The sequence below is a fragment of the Panthera leo genome, chromosome F3 (genome assembly GCF_018350215.1).
Source record: "Panthera leo isolate Ple1 chromosome F3, P.leo_Ple1_pat1.1, whole genome shotgun sequence".
In the NCBI taxonomy this organism is placed as follows: domain Eukaryota; kingdom Metazoa; phylum Chordata; class Mammalia; order Carnivora; family Felidae; genus Panthera; species Panthera leo.
This window is the reverse complement of record NC_056696.1, coordinates 22,505,467-22,528,481: the sequence shown is the minus strand read 5'-3', so window position 1 is coordinate 22,528,481 and position 23,015 is coordinate 22,505,467. Positions and strand designations below refer to the sequence as shown.

General features: G+C 39.9%; 2 protein-coding genes across 6 annotated transcripts in view; one reads left to right on the top strand and one right to left on the bottom strand.

Annotated features, from left to right (window-relative positions):
* Nucleotides 1-974: 974 nt before the first annotated feature.
* Nucleotides 975-23,015, bottom strand: part of TPR (translocated promoter region, nuclear basket protein) — an 85,189-nt gene continuing 63,148 nt past the window's right edge. For 3 of the 4 annotated variants that reach the window (XM_042926059.1, XM_042926060.1, XM_042926062.1), the window contains 2 exons: nt 9,732-9,896; nt 975-1,257 (listed from right to left, as the gene is read on the bottom strand). In XM_042926059.1, coding sequence (XP_042781993.1) covers nt 9,733-9,896 — 164 coding nt within the window. In that variant the 3' untranslated portion in view covers nt 975-1,257; nt 9,732. Of the gene's footprint in view, nt 1,258-9,731; nt 9,897-22,403; nt 22,552-23,015 lie in introns of those variants that run through there. The other variant, XM_042926061.1, reaches the window with a different exon arrangement.
* PRG4 (proteoglycan 4) lies at nt 4,640-22,420 on the top strand. 2 transcript variants are annotated; one of them, XM_042926066.1, is made up of 14 exons: nt 4,640-5,613; nt 8,183-8,305; nt 9,556-9,675; nt 12,239-12,385; nt 12,906-13,028; nt 14,514-15,137; nt 15,465-15,939; nt 16,144-18,047; nt 18,718-18,795; nt 19,626-19,762; nt 20,041-20,197; nt 20,662-20,859; nt 21,321-21,446; nt 22,199-22,420. In XM_042926066.1, exons 1-14 carry the CDS (start codon nt 5,541-5,543, stop codon nt 22,294-22,296), a joined length of 4,383 nt encoding a protein of 1,460 aa, XP_042782000.1. In that variant the 5' UTR covers nt 4,640-5,540; the 3' UTR covers nt 22,297-22,420. The 2 variants fall into 2 exon arrangements, with proteins under 2 accessions (XP_042782000.1, XP_042782002.1); XM_042926068.1 differs by lacking the exons at nt 12,239-12,385; nt 12,906-13,028 and having other exon boundaries at nt 22,199-22,419.

Below are 23,015 nucleotides of genomic sequence, written 5' to 3'. Positions count from 1 at the left end.
ATCTCTGCAATGCCAAATAATAGTGGGAATTACTGCTCCCACTCTGCAGGTAAGGAAACTGAGGACTAGATAAGTCAAGAGAATTGGATAAGGTAGAAAATCTTGAGGCTAAGATTTGAACAATGGTCTGACTGATGCCAAAGCCCAATTTCAGTGGTTCACCACATTGCTTCCTCTTTTCCACATATGATTTGAACTATTGATTTAAATGTCTGACTCCCAGAGCAAAAACTCTTAGAGACCAGAGGCTCTTTCTTGCACATACATGTATCTCCAGCAATTCATACTAGAGCTGGCATATAGTGAGCACTTTTTGCTCACCAAAAGAATTGTATGACTAAATAAATAAATTAACTCTTATTCTTAGACATTCAAAAGAGGCAGCACATCTCAGTTCATGGACTAAAGGCCTCAACATGGATTTTGTTATTGATCTTGTGATTTTGCTCAATTCATTAGTTTTTACAGTTTTTTGCAGATTCCTTAGGATTTTCTACATACATAATTATGTCATCTATGAGTGAAAATAGTTTACTTCTCCCTTTCCAATGTCAATAGTTTATTACCAAGAGTTCATTCGTTACATTGCTGTAGAGAATAGAAATCAAATTTTAGAATACAGCCCTTTAAATGGTTGGGAATTTCAGGGGCGCCTGGTGGTTCAGTTGGTTGAACATCTGACTTCGGCTAAGGTCATGATTTCGTGGTTGACAAGTTCGAGTTAGAGCCCCACGTCAGGCTCTGTGCTGACAGCCTGGAGCCTGCTTTGGATTCTGTGTCTCCCTCGCTCTCTACCCCTCCCCTGCTCATTTTCTGTCTCTGTCTCAAAAATAAATAAACATTAAAAAAATTTTTAAATAGTTGGGAATTTCCTAAGATTTCTATGTTAAGGTAATATCTAAGTTGCTGTAATGAAAAGACCCCAAATTAGAGCTGTCCAAATAAAATGAAGTTTTATTTGCTTTTATACAACTCTCTTGACTAGTCCAGAGAAAGGGAGTGCCTATGAGTTCCATAAACGGTGCTATTCCCAGGCTGCCATCCTTGTCTGCATGATGAAGGCTGGTCTCTGAAGCCTGCCCTCCCTTCTGCAAGAACAGAGGAAAACAGGAAGTCCAGATGAAGTGATTTTCTGTTGGGAAAGTAGAGTGGAAGCTGTGCATATCTCTTCTATTCACATTTTGTAGGAGGAAATGCTGTCATCTGACCACACATGACTGAAGAGGAAGCTGGGCAATATAATGTCTCGCTGGGCAGCTAGAAAAAGGTACAAAAGGTGGGGAGCAATTATGCGACTGCCACACCCTTCCAAAGCAAATGCAATAATACTTTTCTTACCTAATGGTCAGACTTTGGATCAATATTCAGAGAAAAAGCCACAGCCCTTTCCAGTATGTGAAAATGCCATGAACAGAACATACAGAGGTAGTCCCCAAATCCTGGTCACTGTTCCCCGTGAGAGGAGAGGAGTTATTCCACTTCTAGAGTGCTCTAACAGCATTGTGAGCAAAATGAGGGCAATAAAGAGCAAGACTGCATCTGTGGTTTTCCCCTGGCATGCTTCAATTTTTCCTAGGCTGCTGCTGGAAGAAAATGAAGCACATCAAAGATGTGGAAAGATGGAGAGAAGCCACTAGGTACAGACACAGTGGTTACAGGGCAAAGTGACGACTAATGGCAGGGATGGAGACAGCACACCAAGGAGAAAGCACAGTCTGGGATAATTTAATGCAGAGCAAATATCCCTAAGCACATTTGAGTGTTCTCTGAAGGCATCACTGTGTTGCTGCCAACCACAGAAATTGACGCTTGTGAGGAGGAACTGTGTGAAGGTCGTCTCTAGAAGATGAATATCGGCCCCAGTATTATTTACATCCTCCCCATCTCTCTTCACTCTCCTCTCCCCATCTCCCCCTACTAAAAACCAATCCTAGGATAATTTTCATCCCAATTAAATGAGATTTAGGTGACCATTGAAAAAATACCTTTAATGAGAAAAGAGATCTCAACAAGGGTACCTATCACCTAATGGAATGATTGCTGTGTGATCAATAAGGAAGGTTAAATGGCCCAATAGTCACAAAATGATGCATTTAGTCTACATGATAAAGCTATATTTAGTAGACAAAATTAAAATGCTTCCGTGGCTTAAAGGCAAACTTTACTTACCCAAATAGTCTCACTACCCATAGAATTATGCACATCAGGTATTTATAAGTTGAACTTCATGAACTTGACATTTAATGAAGGATTTCATTCTTTTCCATACTTCATTATGCAGACAAAGTATATTTGATGAAAATGAGAATGCATTAATGGATATGTTTAAAGTTATTATTGGTCGTGTGTGTGTGTGTGTGTGTGTGTGTGTGTGTGTGTGTGTGTTTTGCTTTGTCAGTTTTCCAACTTTAGAATAGAACCTGGACTTCAGAGCAAGTGTTACGAGAGCGGATTTTTTAATCATTTTAAGAATGTCATTTGCATCATTGTAAGATTTGTCCAAAGAAGAAAAGTGGTAAAATAGATAACTCTAAAATGCAATAATCAGAAAGCAATCTATATTTGTTTTAAGAATATGTGTCTGTGTGTATATGTATGTCTAATATTCTTGGTATTCCCAGAATTTTGAACAACTAACAAGGGAACTGACTTGGTCTGACTTGAAACTAACAAGGTCTGACTTGAAAAAGTTACAAAGCTTCTAGCTCCTTTACCCTCTTGACCTCAGTAAAGCTAAGCAGAGAATTTGGTTCAGTTCCAGCCAACAGGATCTTTTATACATCCACTCTGTAATGATTAGTGATTTTAAGGAGCAGAAAGTATCTTTAGCCAGCTTCAGCCCCAGAGGGGGAGTCTGCCATAAAGATACAAACAAGGAGGCATGTGGGAGTCAGGAACAAGGAATGACCAAGACTAGAAAGCTATCAGAGCTCTCTCATTTGCACCTCTTGATTCATAAGGATTTTTTCTGCTTCTTTAGCCCATGGACAGAAGTTTACATATTACAGGCCTACATGGACAGACTTGTCATCTCCGAATTACAGTTCCAAATTTCCAGGATAGGAAACCATATTGGCCCAATTTATTTCAGGTTTCTTCCCCTCATCCTACCAGCTATAGTTGCTGTGGCAAAATCACATGTGTGAAAGTGGCTAAAAGGGAAATATCCCTACAGATGGAGAGGTAATTCCCAGAGGAAGGAGATTACTTAGAGGTGAACTGATAGTCTCTAAATTATCTTTTTATATTATGTGTTTAGCCCAGAATAAGCATTGTGGGAACCAAAGGGATGCTTATAACCCCTGTCTTAATAAAGGTCACAATCTCATAAACCCACCTCTACAAATGAAGGAGTAAATGTTAGTGCTATGATTAAGTACGGAGTGATGGCGTTGATCCAAAGGGGCTGATTACAGTAGAAGCAAGAAGGAATTTAAATGAAGAGACACGGGTTCAGATCTTGGCTCTGGCTTCTACTCCTTATGTATCCTCCATGGGTCACAGATTTTTCTTTGTGGTCTTCATTTTATTCGTAAAATGTGTAGGATTATATTTAACTCAAAAGCATCTTGTGTTGCTTCAATGCAGTCCCCAGCTAGTTTACATGTACCTAGCACACAGCAGAATACAACAGTTTGGTTCCATGAGCTCGTGTTAAACACACAACCTCAGTGAAGCACTGGACTACGTGTTGGCAACAGAGGTAAGGCACGGGCGTTGGTTGTCCTTCGGGAAACCGCAGTCTGTGGGAGTGAGATTGTAGGGGGTGGGGGGGTGGTTGGGAAGGAGACAAATGAACAGATTATTGCAGTGAAAGGTAGTACATTTGTTGACTATGATTCTTGATGTGGTTGGGGTTAATCTGGGCCAGTTTCAGGGAGGTACGAAGACACAAGCTCAGCCTTATGTAGCTAGATAGGATTTTAGCAGGAACATTTCATATCAAACTGAGGTAAGACCTTGAGTGGAGCTGACTTAGCTTCACAAGATGATGGTTCACATTTTCTGTGGTAAGGAATCTAAATTAATAATTTAAAACACCTTTTCCCAAATGCTGCTGTGCTTAAATAAAGGGGCGAAGGGAGATAGCTACGGTGTTTTTTGTTTTGTTTTGTTTTTAATATAATTTATTGTCAAGTTAGCTAACATACAGTGTATACAGTGTGCTCTTGGTTTGGGGGGTAGATTCCCGTGATTCATCGCTTACATTCCACACCCAGTGCTCATCCCAACAAATGCCCTCCTCGATGCCCATCACCCATTTTTCCCTATCCCCCCTACCCCACCCACCAACCCTCAGTTTGTTCTCTGTATTTAAGAGTCTGTTATGCTACAGTTTTGAAGAAGGTTTTTACATGGTAAGGGAAGCTAGAAAATCCACCCTTGCAGACCATCCACCTTGAGGCAATTAAGAGCCTATTTTCTGTGCTCGGTGAAAATGAAAATACTCAAGAAAGGAAATGTACATTTGATTTAATAGCATAAGTTAAGAAAAGTTGGACCACAATCTAACAGTAGATAAATTTCAAAATCACTCTTTGCTGGACTTAACTGGGGGGGGGGGGGGGGTGGAGGAAGAAGTGATACCCACACTTGACTATTTTGAAGCTGCTGCTTTGATACACTAGTCAGATGTTGCCAGAGCTATTTACCATCTCAGAACAATTTGTTCACTTCACTCAGAAATTAGAAGTGTGTTTTGGCCAATAATCCTAAATTTATTTTGTAGTAGTCATTTTTCTTAATGGAAGTGTTTTCCAGATGTTGCCTAAGTCTAGTTGTCTGGGCCCTCTTCCAACAAATGAGGAAAGTTTGATTTCATAGTGTTGTCACTGTTGATTCTGTCTAACCTTTGGACTAATTGGTTCATCCCAATATATTTGCACTGATATATAAGACTTCCAGAACATTGGAAAAACTCACTATTGCTTTTACGGGTAAGTGTCAAAGTTAACTCGCTTCGTGGAATTAAATGTGTTTTCAATTCAATAGGGCTGTGCTTTATTAAAGAAGTTTGAGAACAGTGTTTAAGGACAGGAGTAGGAAAGTTTTGAAAAGGATCACAGCTACACAATACACCTGTTGGAAGCTTACAAATTTATATGGAGAGTTAAGGGAAAGTTGGAATGATCACTCCTGTGTTTGTTAAATTGAATTTTGCTGAAGCTGGTTATTTTTTCCCTGTAAGCTGGGATTTCAACCTTGCACCGTAAGTATATACTATAATTTAAATGGAGTTTGAGATAGGGCTGTTTTTCATTTGGGAGAATTCTAAAGTATTAACATGGACCATAACATGATTGAGATGGTGACTCATGATTTCTTCTGCATAAGATGGTGAAATATTTACAGTAGAATTAAAGCTCGTTATCTTTAAAAGTCTTGTTTCAAGAGTGGGATGGTTTTATCATTAACCCACATTTTAAAAGTTACCGAAACACCGTTAAGTAACATGAGCATAAATTAGTGGTGAGATTAAAGAGCAGTTTTCTGATGCTTTTCTTTTCTTTTCAGTGAGGTCTCGGTACCTGGAAACAGACATGGAGTGGAAAATACTTCCCATGTACTTGCTGCTGCTTTCTGTTTTCTTGATTCAGCAAGTTTCTTCTCAAGGTAGCTTAACCACCAAAAAGACTTATTTAACAACTGTTGCTAATCATTCTGTTTCGACTATTATGACCACAAAAGAAACAGATTTCTGAAAACGTACATTTGTTTGAATTTAATGTATAGTATAGTTTTAAAATTATGTAAAAGCGTATGCAACATTTCTAAGCATTTTGGAATTCTTACTTTTGCTCATGTCTTATGAAACCTTTCAAGTTTGGAGCTTTTCTATAGACTAATTTTTGTACTCATTTTTGCGGTGACTCCAAAAGCTAAAAAAGAAACCACGGGCACATGATAAAACTGTGCTATTGTGATACAGTATCATCAGATGAACTGAAAAGAATGACGTTTAAATGGCATGTAATTTTTGCACACATGTTTCCAGTAAATTTAATGAGTATTTTACATCAAATAAATTATTGCTAGCTTCTTTCAGGATCTTCAGAACTAGGCACCGTGGTACAGTGAGCATTGACAATGTTTCAAATGGCCTTGGATTAATCTTGAAAGTGCTCTGTTTCTTACAAGAACTATTCATCCAGGAATGGACTCTACTTGTGTGAATGTCATCTTATATTATAATATTGAACTATTCACAGTACTCTAAAAACTGTCCTGGATGAACAGTTCTTGTCATTGACATTTAGAGAATGTTAAGATATATCCAGTGCAATCACCTTAGCAAATGTCTCTAGCATGCGATCAAAGTTGATTAATGGCAATAATACTGAACATCGGATTTTCATATCCTTGTTTTTCTTTGATAAGCAAAACCTGAGAGAAGAAAAATCAAGGTGCATGCTTGTTATGGTGAAATTGCATTTATAAAATAGGCATTTCCAGGAAAATAGTTAAAATTCCCATAAATCTAAGCATGAGAGATAATCTCCTGACATGGACATAGTTTCCGAATCACTAAGATAAGATGGAAAAACACATGGAAGCACATGTGAACGTTTAATAAGGAATCATGGCCTCTACACTATCTTTAGACTCCTCTGCTGTCTTACGATAGCATTACAAGGCTCACAACACTGAGAGCATTTCCTAATCTACCTTTCCTCTGGAATAAGATCAATTGTTCTCCAAAATGGTTTTACTCTCCTTTAAATGAATGAATGTAAAATTATCTTCAAAATTAACAGTGGTAAAAGTAGGACAATCACTTAGTCTATGAAAATAAACTTTTCCTATAAAGATAATTGATTTCTTCATTCAGAAATCTGCTAATTAGGAAAGAATAGATTTTAATGTTGTGTTGTCTGCTTTTCTCGCCTTCTCAATTTCTCATTCTCTTTTTCCTTTATATATAATATATGTATTTATATACATACACTATATATGCGTTTTTGTATGTATTGTGCACATATGTACGCAAAAGGTTGTGGAAGTTGTCCTAATATCTACTATTTTCTTTGCATGTGAAGACTTTCAGTTTCCCAGACTCATTATTTTGAGATTTTTTCAGTGTGTTTCAACGTCCCTCTATGGATTTAGGACATTGCACCTGCCAATTTCTATTCCAGAGACGGATTCGATTGTTACATTTCTGTGGTTTTATCTCTCAGGAAGGTGTTTTCCAAATGACTTTCAGAAATATATTTGAGGATAGCTATGCTTTTGTTCATATTGTTGTTTTTTTCACCCAGAATAACTCTGACCTTTATATTCATGCCCAGATGCTATTTGAACAGTTATTTATTTTGTCTTCTCTGTATCTGTGGTTGTAAACATCTCACTTCCTCAACATTTAAAGAAGCGGTTATCCTCACCAGTAAAAAGAGGAGGAAGCCTAGGGAAGTTTTTGCTGGCCTAACCAGCTTGTTTTAAACTCAACATGAGGGATGAGAGGCAATGTGATTGGGTGGGAATAGTGTTGGCTTTAGAATCAGATATATCAGAGTTCAAGTTCTAGGTGACCATGTAACTTGTTATCCAAATCAGGATACTTCAGAGAGTGAAAGAGGTCAGTATGAATAATTTATAGGTAACACATATTTATTATAGGTATTATAGGTAACACAATTTATCTGTAATACATATATCCTGGAACCATTAACTAACCAGGTATTCTTGAGCTAGTTATTAAAATCTCTGTGTTTCAGCTGCCTTATCTCTCAAAAGGGGCTACTAATACCCTCCTGGTAACATTTTCATAAACATTAGAGATAACATATGACTGAGTGTCCAGCACAGAGATACAGAGATGCTCAATAAATGTCACCTAGCCATCATTTTAGCTGCAGCCTCAGTTGAGCTGTGGCCGCTCTCCGCACCACAACTCCCCAACCCCACTACTGCCGGAATATCACCCTCTTTATGCAAAGCCATTACCTTTGCCTCATTTTCAAAAGTGTATTTATCTTCTCAGTCTGGTGAAGAATGAAGTGGCATGATCAAGGTCACATCAGAGATCAGGCAAAGATCACCTGGACCCATTGCTAACCATCATCCCCAACCTTTTCCAATTGATAAAAGTCTCCCTGACCAAATGGCTTTGTCCTCCTCATTAGACCCCTTCCTTTCTGTAAAGTGGTTTGGCCGTGTTTACCCTAGTATTGTGTAATTTTAGATTTACCAAGCTGTGCAGGGAGATGTGGGGAAGGGTATTCTAGAGATGCCACCTGCAACTGTGATTATAACTGTCAACACTACATGGAGTGCTGCCCTGATTTCAAGAAAGTCTGCACTGTGGGTAAGTCCTGACAGCTAGTGTCTCCCCTGCCAAGCAGCACTGTTCTGTGAGTCCCCTTGCAGCCCCTTCCAGTGCTGTTTCCATACTACTGCGCTTCTTTTTGCTTAAATGCCTTTCCCTTCCTTGCATAAATGTTGCAGCGTGCTGTACCTAAGGATGGTGTCAAAGCTCGTGACTCTTGGGGGAGGGAAAAGGAGGGGAGCCTGGAACTCTGACAGGTGCACAAGGTCATTGACTAGTCCAAGTAAAATATCTTGTTTGAAATAGAGAATGCTGTGACTCAGGAGTCATCAAGTGAATAGTAATGAGTACTATTCACTTACCAATCAGAGATATAACTGCTTAGTGATGGGGTTCTTCCATAGCTTCATCAAAAGAATCCATGGATATAAAATAATCTTATCTACTGTTTGTTTGATATAAACATGTTTCTAAATTGTCTGAAAAAAGTCACTTTAAGTACGAAGCATTAGTGTCTTATGAGGAATTTCAGTTAAAACCCAAAGGGTCGGAATTTTAAATGATGGGTGGTATTTCACCTGAACGCATTTTTAGATCATTTTGTTAACACGGGCATTTCATATCCAATTTATGAAAATTATCATTAAAAGTGGTTCAAAGTTATGTGTACTTCAGAATTTGTATGTGAAGTTGATAAATATACTGCTGTACAATTATGTGTCGTTGAAGGTGATAATTTCAAACAGGCTTTGGTAAAGTTATTGTGTCTCTAACCAAAGCTTATTTTGAAATGAGCAAGTATAATCTATGCCACGGGATTAGGCTGAAATCTTTCAACGCCACATGTTGCCCAGTTCATCATAATAAAAGTCTCTGCGTTATAAATGATTTCTGAGCCTAAACAGTGACCCATCTATATTATGCCAGCTCTTTGGAATATTGTAGGATCTGACCATTCACTTAATGAGCATCTATTACAAAGCAGTGGTGTGACATGGAGAGGATGGGGGGATTTCTTACGAAGGTTCCCACTTTTCCATTGTCCGTATGTGAAATGACTCAGCACTGGGGTGTCTCTTAGAGTCTTGAAAGGCAAGAGAAGCTTCCCTGAGGCACCGTATTTCCTTCCTGACTTCTCCACTTAGAAAACCGTGTATTTTCCAAATTTCAAATAAAAGACTCAGAAATGTACTTTTGGAACTCTAGGCAGCTATAAGGTGGGAAATGGCTATCAGTACATGGGTGTGGCTGCATAAGCAGTAATCTATGTTTTGTTTTGCTCTGGATAGAGCTTTCCTGTAAAGGCCGCTGCTTCGAGTCCTTTGCAAGAGGGAGGGAGTGCGACTGTGACTCGGAATGTAAGAAGTATGGCAAGTGCTGTTCCGATTATGAGAATTTTTGTGGAAAAGGTAAGCATCGTGGTATCAGTCAGCGCCTCTCAGTACAGCCCCATCTATGCACCTACCTTAGCTTGGCTGATAATGTCCAATACGCACTCCACCCAAGGACTTGATTTTACTAGCACAAGCCATTTCATGGTAATTTTGCTTCACCAAGATGAATTGATGAAGGAAAGCCTCTTCCGACAGCACTGCCTGGTTCTGCCAGTCTCCAGGAGCTCCAGAGATCGCTGGTTGAGGAATAGAGAGAATAGGGGCTGAGTGCACATACTTTTTCCTCAGGCGTGGTTCAATTTCAGGGGCAATTAACAGTAACCAGCTCATTCCAGGATTTCTTGTTTCACCCTAACGGTGCTGACCCCACAAAGTCAGCAGTCCTTTGAGTTAGCTGTGCTTTTGGCTTCAGAGTTTTTGAGTGTATATTGAAGGACAGAATGACACAGCTTCTCTAAAGTAGTAAATTTAGGAGTTTGATTAAAGACACTGAAGTTATAGGCAAACCTACCGAGAAGTTGTCAACCGTCTGTTGTATGTCCCTTCTCATCTCTGGAGCCCATGGCCATCTCTATCTAAATCCCTGTGTGTGATAGAGTCAATAAAAAGGGATATTGCTCCATTTTAAAATCCTCCTCTCTGGTTATAGGTCCTGGAGAACTAATCTGAGAGTATAATAAAACTTCAGATTTTCCAAAACAGTTTAAAAAGACTTAAATAATGAATTCTTTTCTTTACCAAATGTTTATTCTTAAATTATACTTTGTTGAAACAATGATATTTGTGAAGGTAAAAGTGAAAATAAGCATTGCTTGCATAATCTTATTCTATTTAAACAAGACTGTACGTCCTGCTTCTTTTGAACAGTGGAGAAATAGGGTAAAAAACTGTTTATCAGCATAGTTGAGGGATATTTCTTAACTGTTCAATGTTTTCATTGGAAAGCAGTCCAAAAATAATGGAGACAACACCCTCATAATCAAAAACTGAGTGTGGAGTTCCTGCAGCTTTCAGAAGGACCCATGATGAAGGATACATATTTATTCATTGCCCTGATAATGGTTTTGGCTGTGAAACAAAAAAGAATTTATTTTGGATGGAAGATGAGTGGGAAGGAAGGTTGGGTAGAGAGTGATGAAGCATTGAAAGAACGTGTTAAAGACCATGCTACCGGGTGCTGGGTCAGATTACTTGAGGTTTAAGTAGGACTCGACAACAACAAATTTGATGAAGGTCATGCTTCATTTACAGAATTCACAAAGATAGTCAGGGTCTCAAGTGAAAATAATGGAACCACCCAGAGCTTCAATACTTCATTTTTTACAAATAACAACTGACCCATCTTACGACACACCTCTTAGTTGTTTCGGGATTGCTATAGACACGGCTGGTAGGCATCTATACATTTCAAAATCATAGTGTTTCAAGAGCTGAAAAAATGTGGGTGAGAAAACAGTCCAAGAGGTTGTTGATTATGAGCTAGTACATGGCAGAACTGAGCTGTTTGGGGGAAGACAGAGGAAGGTGTGGGGTGGTCAGCTCACAGAGACTGCATGGGCAGGGGTTTCTGGGATGTTTGGTCAGAGCAGCAGGATTTATCACAATTCCCTCTACCCAGAGCATCTCATTGTCCTCCGCTTTCTTATCCTCTAGAAGTCCCTCTCCTTTTCTTCTGGTTCCTAATGATCAAAACACGTCCCTTGTCTTGTCTTCTAGACACAGAAAAGGTAGGAGGACGGGTGAGAAAAGGTTTCAAAGATACACACCAAACCATTAACAGTTGTTTAACTTGGGGAAGGGCAACACATTTCGAGAAAAGCATAATGTGAAGGTGTGAACTGTTTACAAGGCTAAATATTCATGTACAGCTTTTGTAATTAGAAAGAAGAAAGGTGGATTGGCATCATTTTATTTAAATGAATATGAAAACAGGACAAATGTACTTATTATATTTCTCTTTGTGAGAGCACACATACCTGTCATTCACATGCAGTAATTATTTTTACCATCATAGAAGATTGGCATAAGGTATGGAGTTGAGTTGAGGGTTTTTTTGTTTGTTTGTTTGTTTTTTGTTTTAGGAGAGAGAGAGCGAGAAAGATTGGGAGAATCTTAAGCAGGCTCTATGCTTAGCGTGGAGCCTGATGCAGGGCTCGATCCTATGACCCTGGGATCATGCCCTGAGCTGAAATCAAGAGTCGGATGCTCAACTGACTGAGTCACCCAGGTGCCCCTAGAGTCAGGTATTTTTTAGGCAGAGAAACACCTTCAGAAATCATCTAGAATAAATATCTCAATATGCAGATCTGAAAACAAAACTCAAGAAGGGTTAGTTCATTTGCCCAAGGTCACAAGGGTAGAGACTTGCAGGGCTAGGGCTGGAATTCAGGTTTATATTTTATAGCAATGCTCCTCAGAATTAATCACTTTGCGGTAATTAGTGTTAGGCTAAGGGCCTGCCTACACTGGTTTTCACCAGCCTCTATTCTTGAAGCCAGATGCATCCATGCCTTTTACAGTTAAGAGTTGCTGATGAATGTCAACAAGATGTTAACTGACTTGTCTCGCTTGGCCTCAGTGCATAATCCCCCATCACCATCTTCAAAGACTGTACCTCCAGCTCCAGGAGCATCTCAAACCATCAAATCAACAACCAAACGTTCACCCAAATCACCAAACAAGAAGAAGACTAAGAAAGTTATAGAATCAGAGGAAATAACAGAAGGTAGGAAGATGACAGATGTAAAAAAAGGTTTTGAGATGGACTAAGCTGTAGGTAAACTACTTTTAAAAGACTCTTCATAGAAAAAGGGAATCATATGAGTCATGAAAGGCTTATTACACTTTTTAAAAAAGTGTGTTTTAGGTCAAAGTTTAAGCCACATTATAAACCCTCAGATATTTATTTTTCTTACAACTGAACCCAGCATGGGTGTAGGTTACAGTAATCAGAAGACAAATCTCATTGGGAAAAAAAAACCCAGATCTTCTGCAGAATAATTAGATTCTGTGAGACATGGGGAATTTGAGAGAAAGTAATATATATTGCTGGTATCTGTGATAAGCTTAGCTACCTGGCTTTTAACTGACAAATTTAAAGAGTAGTTGATCATATTACTGATAAATTAAAAAAGCAGAACACGGACATTTGCAGAGCAGTCAACAACATTTCTCATTGTATTTGGACTGGCGTTTTTTGCTTTCAATTGCAGTTGGTGTGATCAACCTTTTTATTTGATTTATAGAACATTCTGTTTCTGAAAATCAAGAGTCTTCTTCCTCCTCTTCCTCTTCCTCTTCAACTATTCGGAAAGTCAAGTCTTCCAAAAATTCAGCTGCTAATAAAGAATTAAAGAAGAAACCCAAAGGTTTGAGCATTGATAAAGATCAAAGACTATATCAATGCCATATTAAAAATAATTCTCTAAAAGCAATGCGTGTTGGTAGAATGGTTTGAGGACATTTCAATACTTGGGGCATGTATAGATTTGTAAAAATAATTTGTGAAAATTATCTTTAGAAGATACTAATGAGAACTTCCTATAGGAAACTGGTGCAGAGCAGCTAAGAAAGCACTCTTAAAACCAAGGATAAGAAGATGCTATAGCAGCAGCTCTGGAAACACAGGATGGCACCGGAGATGATTATTTATGGTTTTTGATTTTCATTCCTGTCTACCTGATATCATTTTTCTTTCTTCTCCTTCTTCCTCTGTATTCCTTGTGGTTTTTGCTTTCCCTTTTATTTCTCCTTATTTTATTTTGCACACATTTATATGCTGCTTTAAGTGTTTTAAAACGTTAATCCATTAAAATCTCATACACAGCTCTGGGAAAGGCAATATTATCCACGTTTTACAGATCTTTTTTATTATTTTTCTAATAAATTATGTCATATCTGGCTGATTTTTTTTTTTTTGTAGTAGAGACTGTCCCACGGAGTAGGCTATTACCTCCTAAAAAAAGATTCCTTTTGTTCTATTTTTTTTTTTTTAAATTTCCTGAAATTCTAAAATACATTCTCTTTCTCCAGGAAATACTGAATTTTGGATACTGGGGTTTCAAAGAACTCTATTTCCTGGGTGGTTGTTATTTCCCCTGAAGCCTTTACTCTGGCAGAATAGCCAAATAGTCTTTGAATCATCCAGAGTCTTGCATACAATGCAAGTGCAATACATGTTTGTTAAATGGAACGCATCTCAGGGATGAGCTCTTGATGTGCTCTTTGGGTAGCTGCTAGGAGAAATCCTGTTCAACAAGGTCTTTGGCTGCCATGGCATCCTAATCCCCTCTCTGTATCCCCTGGGCTGCTGAGTTTAGGTGGGCAGAGGAAAGGGAAGAGCTAACAGCTGTGTGTATGGAAACGGATTAGTAGGCACCGCTGGAGTGACTGGAACAGATTCCTGAGGTGTAGTTGTAGAGGCTTCCGAGGCCAATTGGTACAGTTAATCTTGAAGATGTTGGAACTAGGTTTCCAGAAGGAAGAGTGCAGCACTCAACAGTGTGAAGTAAAAGGAGTGGAGGAAGTGAGAGGCAAAGAACATTAATATAAAGAGATGAATTCGTGTAGTTGATCATGTTGGTAATTTCAAAGTTGCCACTTGTTTCTATACATTAATAGTATAGACTTTTACTTGTGCTTTTTCATCCCTTCTCATCAATTCCCTAAAATAGCCCAATCAGATGAGTTAATCATTTCCCATTTTACAACAAATTAATGAATTACAGGTTAGCAATTTGCCTACAGATAAAGCAGTTTGATCAGCTATCAACACAGCTAGCTGGTAAGGACGAGCTCTTTAGGTCACTATGGAAACTATTCAAAAGTAAAAAATGTGCATATTTTTTTTCTAGTAAAAGATAACAAGAAGGAAAAAACTCCTAAAAAGAAACCTAACCCTGAACCACCAGTTGTAGATGAAGATGGAAGTGGACTGGACAATGGTGACGTCAAGCTCACCCCGACTCCTGACATTCCTACCACCCAACGCAATAAAGCTACCACATCTCCCAAGGTTACAACAGTCAAACCGACAAATCCAAAACCCAGTCTTCCACCTAATTCTGATACACCCAAAGAGACATCTTCAACAACCAGTGAGGAGACAGCAGTTGAAACTAAAGAGACTTCTATAACGAATAAACAGACTTCAAATAGAGAAAAAGAGAAGACTACTTCACCTAAAGAGAAAAAAAGTACAGAGAAAACACCTGCTAAAGATTTTAAACCGACATCCAAAGCTCCTACTACATCTACACCAAAAGCTGAAACTACAACCAAATCTTCTGCTCCCACCACCACCAAGAAACCTGTTTCCACTACCCCCAAGAAGCCTGCACCCACCACCAAAGAGCCTGCACCCACCACTCCCAAGAAGCCTGCACCCACGACCAAAGAGCCTACACCCACCACCCCCAAGAAGCCTGCACCCACCACCAAAGAGCCTGCACCCACCACCCCCAAGAAGCCTGCACCCACCACCAAAGAGCCTGCACCCACCACCCCCAAGAAGCCTGCACCCACCACCAAAGAGCCTGCACCCACCACCAAAGAGCCTACACCTACCAAGGAGTCTGCACCCATGGCCCCCACGGAGCCTGCACCCACCACCCCCAAGAAGTCTGCACCCACCACCAAAGAGCCTGCACCCACCACCCCCAAGCAGCCTGCACCCACCACCAAAGAGCCTGCACCCACCACCCCCAAGCAGCCTGCACCCACCACCAAAGAGCCTACAGCTACCAAGGAGTCTGCACCCATGGCCCCCACGGAGCCTGCACCCACCACCCCCAAGCAGCCTGCACCCACCACCAAAGAGCCTGCACCCACCACCCCCAAGCAACCTGCACCCACCACCAAAGAGCCTGCACCCACGACCAAAGAGCCTACACCCACCACCCCCAAGAAGCCTGCACCCACCACCAAAGAGCCTGCACCCACCACCCCCAAGAAGCCTGCACCCACCACCAAAGAGCCTGCACCCACCACCCCCAAGAAGCCTGCACCCACCACCAAAGAGCCTGCACCCACCACCCCCAAGAAGCCTGCACCCACGACCAAAGAGCCTACACCCACCACCCCCAAGAAGCCTGCACCCACCACCAAAGAGCCTGCACCCACCACCCCCAAGAAGCCTGCACCCACCACCAAAGAGCCTGCACCCACCACCCCCAAGAAGCCTGCACCCACCACCAAAGAGCCTGCACCCACCACCCCCAAGCAGCCTGCACCCACCACCAAAGAGCCTGCACCCACCACCCCCAAGCAGCCTGCACCCACCACCAAAGAGCCTGCACCCACCACCAAAGAGCCTACACCTACCAAGGAGTCTGCACCCATGGCCCCCACGGAGCCTGCACCCACCACCCCCAAGAAGTCTGCTCCCACCACTCCTAAGGAGCCTGCATCCACTACCACCAAAGAACCTCCACCCACAGCCCCCACGGAGCCTGCACTCACCACCCCCAACAAGCCCGCTCCTATTACCACCAAGGAACCTGCACCCACAGCCCCCAAGGAGCCTGCACCTACCACCCCCAAGGAACCTGCACCCACAGCCCCCAAGGAGGCTGCACCCACCACCCCCAACAAGCCTGCTCCTATTACCACCAAGGAACCTGCACCCACGGCCCCCAAGGAGCCTGCACCCACCACTCCCAAGGAGCCTGTACCCACAGCCCCCAAGGAACCTTCTCCCAGCATTCCCAAGGAGCCTGCACCCATGGCCCCCACAGAGCCTGCACCCACCACTCCCAAGGAGCCTGCACCCACAGCCCCCAAGGAACCTGCTCCCAGCATTCCCAAGGAGCCTGCACCCATGGCCCCCACGGAGCCTACACCCACCACTCCCAAGGAGCCTGCACCCACAGCCCCCAAGGAACCTGCTCCCAGCATTCCCAAAGAACCTGCACCCACAACCCCCAAGGAACCTGCTCCAAGCATTCCCAAGGAGCCTGCACCCATGGCCCCCAACAAGCCTGCTCCTATTACCACCAAGGAACCTGCACCCATGGCCCCCACAGAGCCTACACCTACCACCCCCAAGGAGCCTGCACCCACCGCCCCCAAGGAGCCTGCACCCACCGCCCCCAAGGAGCCTGCACCCACCGCTCCCAAGGAGACTGCACCCACCGCCCCCAAGGAGACTGCACCCACCGCTCCCAAGGAGACTGCACCCACCGCCCCCAAGGAGACTGCACCCACTGCTCCCAAGGAGCCTGCACCCACAGTCCCCAAAGAACCTGCTCCCAGCATTCCCAAGGAGCCTGCACCCACAGTCCCCAAAGAACCTGCTCCCAGCATTCCCAAGGAGCCTGCACCCACAGCCCCCAAAGAACCTGCTCCCAGCATTCCCAAGGAGCCTGCACCCACAGCCCCCAAAGAACCTGCTCCCAGCATTCCCAAGGAGCCTGCACCCACAGTCCCCAAAGAACCTGCTCCCAGCATTCCCAAGGAGCCTGCACCCACGGTCCCCAAGGAGACTGCTCCCACCACCACCAAGGAGCCCATCCCCAAACTTCTCAAGGAGCCCACTCCAGCTTCTCTTGAGACACCTGCTCCAACCAACTCAGAGGGCTCTACTACAACCACCATGGAGCCTCCCACTACTCCCAAAAACCCTGCTGAATCAACTCCTGAGTTTCCCAAAGAACCCACACCAAAGGCTCTTGAAAACAGTCCCAAAGAACCTGTTATACCTGTAACTAAGGCTCCTGGAGTGACCACACCTGAAATCACTACAACAGCTAAAGACAAAACAACAGAAAAAGACATACACATGACACCTGGAATTATGGCCGCTGTACCTACATCAACTCCGACAGAAGAAAAGACCACTGATTCCAAAACAAGAACAACCACACAAGTAACATCAGCCACATCATCCAAAAATACTCCTCAAGCCACAACTCTTGCACCCAAAGTAATGACTACAACAAAAAAGGCAACTACATCTGAAGAGACTATGAATAAACCCGAAGAAACCACAGCTGCACCAAAAGACAGAGCTAATCCTAAAGTGTCAACTCCTAAATCCCAAAAGCCAACCAAAGCACCAAAAAAGCCCACTTCTACCAAAAAGCCAAACACGATACCTAAAAGGAGAAAACCAAAGACTACACCAACTCCCCCAAGGATGACTACATCAACAGTGCCCAAATTACACCCCACCTCTTCCACAAAAGCCATTCTCCAAACTACCACCAGCCCCAACCAAACACCTAACTCAGAAATAGTTGAAGTAAATCCAAATAAGGATGGAGATGCTGCAGGAGAAAAACCTCACACGATCCCCAGGCCCCCTGTGTTAACTCCTATATTTATCCCAGGCACAGATATCTTAGTGAGAGGATCCAATCAAGACATTGCCATCAACTCCATGCTTTCAGGTAACAAGCATCAGTTACTTTGTTTTAAAATTGGTGATGTTAACTTAAATTTATTTGGACCAGAATGCCAAGTTAGTATCACTCTATTGAAGTACATTATCTAGAATCCTGAACTTGTTAACTTGTGGAGTTTTACAGCTTCTCCATAGGTAAGCAGAGGAGTAATTGTAGTAAGGTTATTTGGTCTTTGGAAAATCATGTAATAACCTAGTGTGCTAGGAACTTAGTGCATCTGTGTCTATATGCAGACACAGTGTATAGAATGTCAAAAATACTTAAGTGGAAGTCTATCCTTAAAAGAGTATAACGCAAAGCAAAAACCTGCAATATTCTTTACCAAACCAAGTCTCAGAGGCAATCCGAACTGAAAAATGGAATTTTGTGTTGGGATCAAACATCCTATAATTATCTAATACATGTAGATAATGGGTAACCTGGCCAATTCGTAACTTATTTTTATATATTACTTTTTGAATAATGATCACTTTTAAGTAAAACAATTATGAAATCTCTCTCTTCTTTTTCATTTTTGAAATACACACACCTCCCACTAGTCCCTTCAAAGGCTCAGGAAAAGGTGAACAGAGGAAAACAACACTGTGGGAGGATTTGAAAAGAATGTGAACACTTTTCGCATTTTCTTTTATCTTGGCTTAATTTTTTGTTTTAGATGAGACTAATTTATGCAATGGTAAGCCAGTAGATGGGCTGACTGCTTTGCGCAATGGAACACTAGTTGCATTTCGAGGTGAGCTATGCACGTATTTCTTTTTCTGCTCTTCATTTTGTTCTTGGCATTTGGGAGAACCAAAGAAAAGTGGAAGTTTGGGTTAAGCTTTCTGGAGGGAAACTGATTGATGAACGTACCTCACACAGTATTATGAGAACCTGAGAGTAATAACCAAAACATAAGATTAACAAAATTGGACATATTGGGAGAGACAAACAAAACAAAGAACTTGAAGAGATACTACTAAGATTTTTCATTCCATTAGAATGAAAAGGTAGTTCATAGTTTGATTTCGTATCAAATGAAATGATATCAGGATTTGTATTACCTGCTCTATTTTATTTGAAAGTAACATCTTGATTGCGATGTTTTCTACAGTGCTACATTGTGTGTGAGTGTAACAGAGCAGCAGTTACTTCCTGTTAATTCTCTGCTGTGCCTTCTGCTGGTCCAGTCCTCTTATATTTTAATTAAATCTGACCAGAAACAAATCATAGACTAGCACAGTAGAGGCTAAAGAGATTTTGGCAGTCATTGAATTATAACTCCTTGGTTATAAAAGGTAAAGAAATGGAGAGAGAAGTAACTTTCTGTTAAGTCACAAAGCCAGAAGTTTCTAGGGAAACTGGAAAATTAAAATATTTCAAAGGCTTGAACTTCAGACTTGAGAAATCTCTACTCAGAAATGTTCAAATACTAACTATACTAGTCCTCATGGTATTGACTAAACTTGTCATGTAATGCTTATTTATTCAATCTGTTCTTACGATAAACTAAATTTTTTTCATTTTGATTTCTTTATTGGGATTCATTCAGCTTATAGGCTGATAGATCACTTTCAATTTTAGGTCATTATTTCTGGATGCTAAGTCCATTCAGTCCACCATCTCCAGCTCGTAAAATTACTGAAGTTTGGGGTATTCCCTCCCCCGTTGATACTGTTTTTACTAGGTGCAACTGTGAAGGAAAAACTTTCTTCTTTAAGGTAAGAAAAATATCTTTTTTCAGAGAAATCAGCAACAAGCTATTCTTTATTATAACAGCATAAATCAGCTTAACCTCTACTTCAGAAGGGTCTCCATATTTTATTAAGCTATTCTATCATCAAAATTTAATCTGAAAAGTTAACAACTTGGTAACATTACAAGCTAATTTATTCACTTAATGAAGTTAAAACTTTCTCCCTATATTTAAGTCTAAGAATGAATCCCTAACCTTTTTATTCCGAAGCTGTTAACATCATTTCCTCTGTTGAATTATCAGGATTCTCAGTACTGGCGTTTCACCAATGACATAAAAGATGCAGGGTATCCCAAACAAATTGTAAAAGGATTTGGAGGACTAAATGGAAAAATAGTGGCAGCTCTCTCCATAGCTAAATACAAGGAAAGACCTGAATCTGTGTATTTTTTCAAGAGAGGTATGTGTTACATAATTGACAAGATTACAAAACTTTTAAGAGTTGATTTGTCTGGGAAATTTTATTCAATATTTTCATTTATTACTGGGTTTACTGTCAAAAGATCTTTAATGGCTGGAATCAGATATTTTCAATGAAAAAACTGAGGACAGGAAAGAGTATTTAGAGCTCTCAGCATACAAATTACAATTTTATTTGAATGTTCAGGTCCTTAATGTGTCATCATTTACTTTCAAACAAAGTTAAATATACAAATATACAATTTGTTGGTTTTGTTCATTCAGGAAGGATTTCAGGACTCAGTAATTATTTTATAATACCCTTGGACTAATGGTCATTAATGTCAGGACATACTTTATGAAAGACCTTGATCATTTCCTCTATCTTGTAAAAGCTCTTTTCTACCTTTTTGGAGGATTAAGCTTAATTTTCATTATTATATGTGATTTTCTAATACATAATAGGTGGTGGCATTCAGCAGTATATTTATAAACAGGAACCTGTCAGAAAGTGCACTGGTAGAAGGCCTGCTATCAATTATTCAGTGTATGGAGAAACAACACAGGTTAGGAGACGTCGCTTTGAACGCGCCATAGGACCTTCTCAAACACACACCATCAGAATTCGCTATTCACCCATCAGAGTCTCTTATCAAGACAAAGGTAATGTTTCTCACTGTGTTAAAAATTCTTGCACATGAAATAGATGTTAATACAGTTTCTTACAGAATGAAGCTTATTGAATGCAGTGACTAAATAGCTCTAATAATTTAAAGCGTATTGATGTAAAACATCAATCCAACTCAGTGGAGGACCAGATCAATACTTTCTTTGTGTGTGTGAGTAAAGAAATGTTTATTCAGGTTTGTTCATTGTAATTAATACCACTTATCAGGTACCTCTTACCAAGAACATTACATACAAATCTGTAAACCTCAGAAGAGTCCTGTAAGGTAGGTATTTGTACCCTGTCAGAGAGAGCAAAAACTAAGGCACTTAAGTTAAATAACTCGCCCAAAGTAATGCTACTAAGTCACCAAACTGCGATTCAAACCCAGCTCTGCCTAATGGCTGCTCTTTCCTATAGTACATTGCTTTTCAGTCTGATATCTTTAAATCTACAGGTTTCCTCCATAATGAAGTTAAAATGAGTTTATACTGGAGAGGATTTCCAAATGTGGTTACTTCAGCTATAGCACTGCCCAACACCAGAAAACCTGATGGCTATGATTATTATGCCTTTTCTAAAGGTAAGCTATTAAGTAAAATCTTCATAGGTTCTTACAGATGTGCTCTAATCTCTGAAATAATATAATTAAAGCAAAACCACGAGTGTTCAATGGTGACTAAAGATAAGAAGTTAAACTATACTTATTCTAATTGCTCTGAAAAAGAGAAAGTTTAGATTTTCACTTTATTTTCAATTGAACTGAATGTGCTACAATTCAATTCTGTACTATCCTTCATGAGATTAAAGCCTAGTATAATAAAACATATTACTTGAGTAAAACTGCTACTAAAAACAGTATTTTACTTCTACTGCCTGTGGCATTTATAGGAGGTCTTGTGCCACAAAATATTACTGATTTGCATCACTACACAGTCATGAAGATCACAAAGAAGTTGAGAAACTACCTTTATTAATTCAATTATATTACCTGGGGCACTTTTCTTAGAAAAATTCAGAAATCTAAGTTATTCTACCTATATAAATGTCAAAAATATTTTTAAAGGATAAAACAAGTGAATAATTTTTTAGACTTAGTTTTTCTCAAATTCTTACCGTGAAAAAGGAGAGATGAACCTAATTTTATGGAAAGATGGTGAAAGGTCAGTATGGGAAAGCAATTTTCTTTTTGTAAATTCAAATTAATTAATCTAAACATTTCTGATATTAAATTGACAAACACTATCTTTGAGTGTAATAATAAAAAAAACCCCTATTTTTAGTTCAGGTGTTTTGTTTTCTTTTAAATTAAAAAAGGATTTCTCTTTTATTTAGATCAATACTATAACATCGATGAACCAAGTAGAACAGCAAGAGTCATTACTACTCGTTCTGGGCGGACCTTGTCCAATGTCTGGTACAACTGTCCTTAGACCCACGGGCAAAGGAAGAATCAACTAATTAAAATGAAGAAAAAAATGAAAAATTTTGACACTGAAACACATTTTATTAATAAAGAATGTTGAGAGAAGCATACCGATTTAAATACAAAAAGGTTTTTAATCTTGACAACCATTACACTAAAACAGGCTTGGACAATCTTATTCACAATTATTACAGTTTACAGGATATTTAATTAATATTTCCTCTATTTATTCCTCCTCTCCCTCCCATTGCATGGCTCACACCTATAAGAGAAAAAAATAACCAAACTGAATGCATCTTTTAAGAAGTTAGCTCAAAACTGGAGTATTCACTTACCCTAGGTCATTATAAAAATTGTTTTCAATATCAAATATCTAGGTATATAAATATAAAACTGTGTTAGACATTTGACATCTTCAGTGAAAATTAGTACAATTAGATTATTATTTTCATGACATGAATACAATCTTTAATGTTTACCGTAGAAGACATATTAAAAATTTTAATTTTTTTAACTAAACAAAGTCACAAAGCTTTATTCTGTAGTGTAAGAAGTATAACAATAGGCAGAGATGTAACAAATGACTATCTAGTACTAGAACACTTCAGCTTCTCAAAATCTTTACTTTTAATTCAAGGAAGAAATGAATAAATATGAATTCTAAGTACATATTCATTATATACCTATAGTTACAAATCTTTCTGCAAGAAGCTTACAGGTTAGTAA

What these genes read in the sequence shown, in the direction of transcription:
- PRG4 (XM_042926066.1), top strand. Translation starts at nt 5,541, where the DNA reads ATGGAGTGGAAAATACTTCCCATGTACTTGCTGCTGCTTTCTGTTTTC. An exon ending in AGTCTCTTATCAAGACAAAG is followed by an intron (nt 20,860 to 21,320) that starts GTAATGTTTCTC and finishes TTAAATCTACAG; the next exon opens with GTTTCCTCCATAATGAAGTT. An exon ending in TTATTATGCCTTTTCTAAAG is followed by an intron (nt 21,447 to 22,198) that starts GTAAGCTATTAA and finishes TCTTTTATTTAG; the next exon opens with ATCAATACTATAACATCGAT.